The sequence below is a fragment of the Lactuca sativa genome, chromosome 4 (genome assembly GCF_002870075.4).
Source record: "Lactuca sativa cultivar Salinas chromosome 4, Lsat_Salinas_v11, whole genome shotgun sequence".
Taxonomy (NCBI): domain Eukaryota; kingdom Viridiplantae; phylum Streptophyta; class Magnoliopsida; order Asterales; family Asteraceae; genus Lactuca; species Lactuca sativa.
In genome coordinates, this window is record NC_056626.2 from 97,499,364 (window position 1) to 97,509,842 (window position 10,479).

Genomic DNA, 10,479 nt, shown 5'->3' on the forward strand with positions numbered 1-10,479 from the left:
AATGTTACCTTGCTTGTTATCTCGTAGTAACAAGGATTCTACAGATGATATTGACTCTTGAAAGCTTTAGTGCCCCAAGTGTTGCACCTCTAATGGAGTCACAAACACCAAAAGCAAAGGATGAGTGAGAAAGAGGGCAAAATTCGGCTAGGTTTTCTTCTTGCAAGTAGTGCCCAAAAATTGAAGGTCAGTGGGTCTTTTAAATAGATATGGGTGTTAGGGTTTTCAGGTGGAAACCCTAATTCCTTGCTTAGGCTCCAAGCAACCCATGAACCCTCCTTCTAGAAGACCTTGGATGATTTCTATAAGGCCTCCTTAGATTTCATCCAACCCTTTCAAAAGGAGTCCATCAGCCCAGTTTGCAACTATCAATGATTTGCAAAACTTGTCCCCGTACTTTTAATCAGTTCCTTTAATCCTAAAATTAATACAAATTTAATTTCTGATTAAATACTAATTAAATAATATGATTTATAATTAATATATTAATCTTATAATATATTAATAAATCATTGGTAACCTATCTCTCTCTCTCTCTCTTTTAAAGATAACCTGTCAAGTTGCTACAGTGAAGGCAACCCAAAAGGACCATGCTACTATCAAATCAAGTACACACCAATTATAGTTATGGGCTTAGACACCTAGTCCACCAGTCTCTCACTTGGTTAAGTCTAATAACTATAATTGCAAGTATGACTTCAGAATCTGATTAGCAATCGTAGATTTCAAAGGCCGTTGTTGAACTCTGACCTAGTCAATGATGTGTCCTTTAGATAAGGGGTCATATAATCCTCTGTTTTGCAAGATATCTTGTGGTCAAATACATGAAACAGAATCATTCTCAATGTCCAACAGTTTGTTTCCCGATTTCTAATTTGTCTCACATATAACTTAATTGAACACATCAATTCAGTCCTGACCGGGCCCGACATTTAAGTCAGCATGAAATCATCAAGGGGCCCAAGATATCGCTTTCACCCCTTAGATAAAAGGAACAGATAAACTTTGACTTATATGCTTGTACTATATATACTCATCAAATCGTATACAACAATACATTTTATAACATCAAGTTACCGATACGTTTACGCATTATCAATGACAATCAACTCGTAAACAACAACTCATATATCTCGGTTTAAAGATTATACGATATTTTGTCTCACAGTCACTCGTGATAAATTCCATGAAGTGATTCAAATGAGTGTAGGTTTAATCCAATAATCAAATCCTATTTCAAGAGTACTCCTGAAGGTTGTAGCAAACCTTTGCTATGTCTAAACACTTAGACAATCTACAAGCCAATTAATGATAGCCTTACTTCATTACTTACTTCCAAAGTATGATTGACTGTGGATAATTTGAATAATCCAATTATTCAGGAAGTAAAACATGAAAAAGTGAAACACAAAATAAAAAATTGACAAAAGACAGTAAACTTTACTCATAAATAAATATTCCATTAATTAATCATCAAATGTGAACTACATTTAAATTGTTACAAGTTTCTAACTATCTATTTAATCACTAAAACTAATATCCTCCTTCATACCAATGCTCATTGCATGTTGAACGTGCATAATCCTACTCGGACCCTTTGTGAGGAGATCTACATGATTCTCTTTTGACGATACCCTCTTGACCACGAGGAGTCCTTCTTCTACACAATGTCTAATAAAATGATATTTTCTTTTGATATGCTTGGATCTGCCATGATCCCTTGGTTCCTTGGTTAAGGCAACCGCTCTTTCATTATCATAGAAAATTTTCATAAGCTCCTTTATGGATGGCACAACTTTAAGGTATTCAATGAAGTTATTCAACCATATATCCTCCTTTGACGCTTTGATCCCAGCTATATATTCTGATTCGCACGTTGAATCAGTCACGGTAACCTACTTGGAAGTTTTCCAAGTAACTGCTCCCCCATTAAGGATAAACACCTAGCCTGACTGAGAACAAAAGTTGTATCGGTCGGTTTGAAAGTTGGCGTCACTATACCCTGTCACTCTCAAGTCTACACTTCCACCAAGTACAAGGACCCAGTCCTTAGTCCTTCGTAGATACTTAAGAATGTTCCTAACTACTGTCCAATGAGCTTTACCCGGGTTCCCTTGATATCGACTTACCATTCTCAACACAAAAGCCACATTAGGGCGAGTACATGTCATAGCGTACGTGATTGAACCAATGGTAGAAGCATATGGCACTCTACTCATTTCCGCTATCTCGGCAACGGTACTCAAACTCTAAGTCTTACTCAGCATGGTATTGCTCTGTATTGGTAACTCCCCTTTCTTGGAATTCTCCATCCTAAAACGTTTTAGCACCTTGTCCAAATAAGTACTTTGAATAAGTCCAATTATTCTTTTACTCGTATTTCTCAAAATCCTTATCCCTAGAATATAAGCAGCTTCCCCTATATCCTTCATAGCGAAACATTTTCCAAGCCAAGCATTAACTTCCTACAAAGTCAGAACGTCATTTCTTATTTGTAGTATGTCATCGACTTACAAAACTAGAAAGCTAACTATACTCCCACTAGCTTTGACATACACACAAGACTCATCCTCGCTCCTAGAGAAACCAAACTCTTTGACTTTCTCATCGAAGCAAAGATTCCATCTGCGAGATGCTTGCTTCAATCCATAAATGGATTTCTGAAGCTTGCACACTCTATTGGGGTATTTAGCATCTACAAAACCTCTTAACTGACACATGTAAACATCTTTAGCCAACTTCCTATTAAGGAAAGTGGTTTTGACATCCATCTGTCAAATTTCATAATCATGAAACGCAGCGATAGCTAACATAAACCTAATAGATTTGATATTGGCCACTGGTGAGAATGTCTCATCATAGTCAACCCCTGGCGTTTGAATAAAGCCCTTCACAACCAGCCGTTCCTCGAACGTGTGCACCTTTCCATCCATGTCGATCTTCTTCTTGAAGATCCATTTGTGCCTAACTATCTTACGACCTAGTACGTTGCTAACCAAGTTCCAAACTTGATTGTCATACATGGTCTGGATCTCGTTGTCCATTGCCTTTTTCCATTTTCCAGAATCTGGGACCACCATGGCTTCCTTGTAGTTAGTAGGCTCATCTAAATTTACCAGTGTACTATCACTGATAAACGTACCACATTCTGAAGTAATATGGAAACCATAAAACTCCAGTGCCATTCTAACTCGAGTGGAACGTCGAAGAGGTAATGACTCGTCAATCGGTTCAACAAGAATCTCTTCCTCTGGTTGAGTGCTAGTGTTACAGGTTCCTTCATCGCTTGAATCTTGAAGCTCTTCAAGATCAATTGTCATCCCACTGTCCTCTTGGCATATGAGTTCTCTCTCGCTGAAAACCCCTCTCCTTACTATAAAAACCACGTTGTCACTAGGTCTGTAGAAAATATATCCAAAGGTTTATGTGGGTAGCCGATGAAAATACACTGCTCACTTTCAGGTTCAAGCTTCTCGTGAGTCTCTCGTCTTACAAAAGCTTCAAAACCCCAAACATTGATATGTTCTAATGAGGGAACCCTCTATGTTCACATCCCGTGAGGTGTTTTGGCAACCTTCTTAGTTGGGACTAGATTAAGGATATGGGCGGCAGTCTCTAAGGAATACCCCCAAAATGATATCGGAAGCGAAGCTCAACTCATCATGGAAAGACCATGTCCAACAAGGTTCGATTACGCCTCTCAACTACACCATTCAACTGCGGTGTCCTAGGAGGTGTCAATTGTGAAACAATTCCACATTCCTTAAGATAGCCATGCAACTCGATACTAAGATACTCACCACCCCTATTAGATCTGAGCATCTTTATCTTCCTGCCCAATTGATTATTCACTTCTTGCTTAAAATCTTTGAAATTTTCAAAGGTTTCTAACTTATGCTTGATTAATTAGATATATCCATATCTATTATAATCATGGGTAAAAGTCACATAAAAGCGATTAGCATCCCTTGTGGTGGATCTGAACGGCCCACACACATCTGTGTGTATGAGATCCAACAGTCCCTCACCTCTTTCACAAGTACCAATGAAAGGTGATTTAGTCATCTTTCCAAGAAAACAAGACTCGCACGTATCATCTGACCTAAGGTCAAATGACTCCAACACTCCATCTTTTTGGAGTTGGGCTATAAGTGTCTTGTTGACATGTCCAAGACAACAATGCCTCAAGCACGCCTTGTCTAAACCATTAGATGAATCAATATGCAAAAAATTATTTCCTAAGTTATCTACAACCATCATAGTTTCATATACACCATTACAAGGCAATGCTTCAAAATTAAATAAACCATTATAATAATCATTAATAGAACCAATTTCATTATTAAATGAAAATCTAAAACCTTGTTTGTACAAACCATGAAAGGAAATAATATTCTTCGTCATTTCTGACGAGTAGCAACAATCATTCACATCTAAACCTAACCCACTACTAAGCACTAAAGAATAAACTCTGATCTTGGTAACAGACAATGATCTCCTATTTCCCATTATTAGGTTCATCTTCCCATGCTCCACATCCCTACTTCTTCTTAGGCCCTACAAATCAGAACAAATGGGAAAACCACATCCTGTATCAAGGACCCAAGAACTAGCATGTGATGAGTTTTTAGATAGAATAATATAAATACCTACGAATGTGAGCTTTATCTTCCCATCCATAATGTCTTGCAAGTACTTCAGGCAGCTTCTCTTCCAATGCCCCTTGTCTTGGCAATAGAATCACGTTGCTTCCTTCGGATCGGAAGAGGGAATAGCATAACCGAACTTTGCTTTGGATCCACTAGAGGTCCTTTCATGGGACTTTCCCTTCCAAATCGATTTAGAGGGAGCTTTCCTCTTCTTCCCCTTTCCTTGTCCAATGGCCAGGATAGGAGTGGCAGCAGTAGGAGCGGGAATGACACTTTTCCCTTTAAACGACTTTCAGCAGCTCTAAGTAAACCTTGAAGTTTGCTCAAGGTGACTTCGTCCTTGCTCAAATGATAATTCATCTTGAACTGATCATAACATGGAGGTAAAGAGTGTAGGATTATATCAATATCCAACTCTTCATCAAAGTTCACATTCAGCTTGAGCAACCGATCCACATATCTCTGCATACGTTGCAGGTGGGTCGTGATGGACTCTCCATTCTTCATCTTGGTTGTGATGAATTGTGTGACTATCTCGTACCTTTCTTGATGCGCTCTTTGATGGTACTTTTCCATCAAGTCCTGGCACATTTTTTAAGGCCAATAGTTTTCGTAGAACCGCTGCAACTCGGGAGTCATGGTGGCAACCATGATACACAACACTTTGGTGGCATCCTTGGCATGAGCCTTATGCTTAGCAATTTCTTTGGGAGTTGATATGGACTCATCAATCTCGTTCAGCTCCTTGTTGAGGACATACTCTTTGTCTTCGAATCGCAAGGCCATTCGGATGTTGTGGATCCAATCATTAAAATTGGACCCATCAAATGTCACCTTCATGCAGATGCTCAAGAGCGAGAATGAGTTGGAGGAGTTGTTGTTGTTTGAGGAATTGGAAATGTTGTTTGAAGAAGACATATGCAAACGAAGAAGGACAAATTTTGATTAGATAAGAAAACCTCAATATAACACCCAAATGAAATATTAAGGTTGGGACCCAACACATTAATTTACAGTTCGGAAGAGGGATGCCATAATCTAATCGTAAATTATTTGAAGGTAGGTAAATGACGATTTATCAATTCCACCATGAAAAACGAAATTTAAATGAATTAGGTTTAATTAAATGAAATTCCTAGATCTTTTGAGATTCATTGAACTTTTCAATTGTATGTTTAATCTCGATTATACCCTTCAAGTTTGTTACTGGGATATCGATGATCACAAACAAGGTGTGAATAACCATGTAAATTAGCTTGGTACTCCCGATGTCATTTACCACCTAATTAATGTGTCGGTTAACCACACACACTCTATTGACCAATGATAATTTACGAGCTACCAATTGCCACTCTTTGCTAGTCCAAATTAGTGTACCGGTTAACCACACACGCTCCACTAACAACTTGGCAAAGTGCAATGTGCAATTTAATGGATTAGCATCAAATTCACATTTTCCTAAAGTAACTAAGATTGAGAATTTATAAAAGCATTTAGTTACTTTATATTAATCATTATACTTATTAATGAGAAAATTAATGTCCTATCCTACCTGTTCGGCTAACGACCATCCACCAATCAAGGAAGCGATAGGTAAGAGTGGACACCCATTCAACCGTCATTTTATAGATAGTTTTCTTATACCCTTTATAGATTGACTTCATGAATGAGGCCTACTAACGGTAAGACTGACTCATCTTATATATATATATATATATATATATATATATATATATATATATATATATATATATATATATATATATATATATATATATATATATTAAACTTTTAATGTTATAATAGTATAAGGGTGTATTTTAGACTTTTAAAATACTAGGGTTTTATAATTTAATATTTCAAAATTAACATTTTAATTAAATTTTAAATTCCAAAACTTCGAGGGTGCAATTTGAAACTTTCCAAATTACTAGTTCAAAATTTTAAATAATTAATTAATCATATAATTAAACATTATTTTAAAATTTGACAAAATCCATCTATTTTGATAAGGAAATCAAATTACCATTCAGTAAAATCATTTAATGGAGATAAAAACGAGTTATGGTAATTATCCTAATCCAAAATAGATCAAAAATTCGGAAAATCAGCTAACATACGAGTCAACTCGTCGAGTCAGGGCATTGACTCATCGTGTTCATCCAACTCGTCGAGTTCATCATAGAACTCGTCGAGTTGTGCAAACAGATGTCGATTTTTTGGTTTGCAAATGATTTGGACAGGTCACTATTCCATCAAATATAACAAAAAAACATTCTAGGCTTTGATACCACTAATGGGTTTTGAGCATAACAACATCCTATGTGATTATGCAACCCTAATTGCTTTGGATCTAATTTTTTTCTCTAGTTATACATACAAATAAAACTTCCAAAGCAATAACCCTAATACTAGCATATAATTTTGAAATTCAATATGAAAATAGGGTTAGAATGTTACCTTGTTTGTTATCTTGTAATAACAAGGATTCCACGGATGATCTTGACTCTTGAAAGCTTTAGTGTCCCAAGTGTTGCACCTATAATGGAGTCATAAACACCAAAACAAATGATGAGTGAGAGGGAAGGCAAAATTCGGCTAGGGTTTCTTCTTGGAAGCAGTGGACAAAAAATTAGAGGTCAGGGGATCTTTTAAATAGCTATGGCTGCTAGGATTTTCAGGTGGAAACCTCAATTCCTTGCTTTGGCTCCAAGCAGCCAATAAACCCTCCTTCTAGAAGGCCTTGGACGATTTTTATAGGGCCTCTTATAGATTTTGTCCAACCCTTTCAAAGGGAGTCCATCAGCCCAATTTGTAACTATCAATGATTTGCAAAACTAGTCCTCGTACTTTTAATCAGTTCTTTTAATCCCAAAATTAATACAAAATTAATTTCTGATTAAATACTAATTAAATAATATGATTTCTAATTAATATATTAATCTTATAATATATTATTACATCATTAAATAATCTCTCTCTCTAAAAGTCATCATGTCAAGTTGCTATGGTGAAGGCAACCTAAAAGGAACATGCTACTATCAAATCAAGTACACACCGATTATAGTTATAGGCTTAGACACCTGATCCAACAAAATATTCTTCCATTTTCTTGCAAATTCAAAGCTCTTCTTCTAAAAGCCTTCAAATAATCAACAAGCCTACTCCATGCGTCATCTCCATTAGTTATCAAACCCATAATCATTGTTGTCTTCCAAGTCCATATGCCTCCTAAAGATCCCGCTCCGCTAGTCTCTTTAAAATCTACAATTATGCTCACGAAACAAGAAAATACCCGATATAGTAATAAAATAACAAAAAAGAAAATACACATTAAAATTAGCTAAACTATAAATGAAATATGCTAAAATAAACTATAAAAAGAAGTAAATAAAATGAAACAATCAACGGGGTAGAGGGAGAACCGAAGATGATAGAAGATAGAAGGTGGACCGTATTTGGGAAGTAAGCGGTGGAGACATACGATTAGAGGATATTGGGTGAATAGGCAGTGGAGGGACCGAAGTTACCAACCTCTCAAAATAATGTGGGCAAACTCTGAAGTGATAAAACTTAACTATTTATAAGATCATCCACTTTTACACCTTGTTCCTGAGTTTTTAGTAAATTCAATAAAGGAAAAAAAAGAAAAATATTGACAGAAAAAAAAAATGAGGGGAAGGAAAAATTCCCTTTACTCCGTGTTCCAAAGTTCAAAATAAACAAAAGAAAACTTTTAAGCTTTTGTGTTTGCTTTCAGAATCCGTATGACTCCAAAATATTTTTTTCCCCTCATTTTTCTTCCATCAGTTAAACTCGGAAACATGATTTTCCTTCGATATCTCTCACATTTTCTTCATATCCATCCATATTCATGCTTAAATAGAACTCGAGAACAAATCACTTAATAAGTATATATAATGAGGTTTGCTTATGCCCCATGCCTATTGAATGTCTTCTTGAACTAAATAATTGGGCATTTTTTATTTACATATTTGTTTATTTTTGATGTATTTTTTTCAATTTATAACCAAGAAATTTGTGCATTTATATATTAGAAATTAGATATACAAATAGTCAAGAAAAAACAATTATGGGCTCTAGAAAATTTGGACCATAGGCGGTGACTCATACTGTACAAGTCTAAGGCCGGCCCCGGTGACATCCCCTCCGCTGATCCTGCTCCCCATGTAGCTGTAAACAACCTTTTCTTCGTTGACTCTATTAAATCACCATTGTTAGGGTTTCAGATTTTATTAGAGAAGAATGGTGGGGTTGAGAAAGTGTGAAAGAATTCAACACTAGGGACAACTGTAGACTGTGTGGTGGGTGTTTCTTTGGGGTTTACAAAGGGTCGCCGTACATACGACCACCTTTATATGATTAAAAAATAAAAATAAAAACAAAAACAAAAACTTAAATGAAAATTGAATTAATTATAAATGTAATTAGAAGTCCACGTCACCAATTTTCACACAATGTCTGCCATGTCAATAATTATGTACATTAATAATACAAACCTTAATTAAATATGTGAAATAATTGAATGGTATAACTCTATAACACATTTTTTTTGACATTTAATTTTAAATACATATATATTAACACCTTGATCATTATTCATCTCTCTTTCTTTCTCTTTCTCTCTCTATCCCCGAATAATACCTTAAAAATACCCATTATTACCCTATAAATAACGCCTTTAGAACTTCTCTCTCCCATCTATCTCTCTCTACTCGTTTTCTCATTCATCTCTCTCACTCTCTCTCTTTGAGAAATGGATCTTTATGGCAAGCAATATGCTTACGCAAAGATGGAAATGGAGGATCCAGAAGAGATTAAGAGCAGAAAAGCACAATTCTTGATCTATAAATCATTGGAGAAAGCTGATGATTCGATCCGAAAAAGCAGAAGACCATCTTGGTTGAAAGTTCGAATGTTCAGATTGAAGATCAAGTTTGGAAAGAAGATGAAGAAGTTGAAGAAAAGCATATTGGTAGTAAGCAGATTTGGAGCTGCAAGAGTTGGCATTCTTCAACAATGGAAACGCATGTTTTCTGTTCGACAAGCAGTTCTCAAGATCCCCACCATCATTCAATAACCACTTTTGCTTTTTATATATGCTTCTTCCAAATTTTGGCTTCTTTTTCTTCTTCTTCTTCTTCTTCTTTATGTTTATTCAAATTTCAGATTCACTCCTTTACTTAAATTCCTATATATATGTTCTCCTGTAAAATTTCGACTTGAGGATGTTCATCTAAGAGAAATGATAGAACGCTCAACTTGGTAAAACTTTTGGCGATAGTCTCTATGCATTATTGTTGGGTTATGGTTATTATTAGAAGAAATTATGTTTGATTGTATTACATTTATTGTTGTATATTCTATCCCTTTATTATAGGGATCTAATTGTAATCTCCCATATATATGCCTGATACAGTGAATGAGAAGGATACCAAAGATTAGTTATAAATAGCAAGAGACACAGATACAAATTCTTCAGAATCTGTAGTTATAATTATGCATTTGATGATTCCATAATTATTACAAAAAGAAAATCGATATTATTTATTTTGCTTCATAAGAAGCAAACAACTACAATGATTTGAATTTCAAGTGTTCCGTTATATGCATTGTAAGCCGTTAAAAAATATGTCAATGTATGACGTTAAAAAATTATGTCATTATAAAAATCACACTTTCGGCCAAGCAAAAGACATACGATTTAGTATGACTTTTGTTTAATGAATATGATAAGTTTGATGGGTTACAATATTTAGGTTTCTATTTTTTATTAAGTTCTTCTTACACACACAAGGTGGGAAGCATG

General features: G+C 35.4%; 1 protein-coding gene across 1 annotated transcript; it reads left to right on the forward strand.

Moving 5' to 3' along the window:
- The first annotated feature begins 9,350 nt into the window (after positions 1-9,350).
- LOC111920157 (uncharacterized) lies at positions 9,351-10,124 on the forward strand. The gene has a single exon (XM_023915756.3). It carries the CDS (start codon positions 9,427-9,429, stop codon positions 9,748-9,750), a length of 324 nt encoding a protein of 107 aa, XP_023771524.1. The 5' UTR covers positions 9,351-9,426; the 3' UTR covers positions 9,751-10,124.
- Positions 10,125-10,479: the final 355 nt, after the last annotated feature.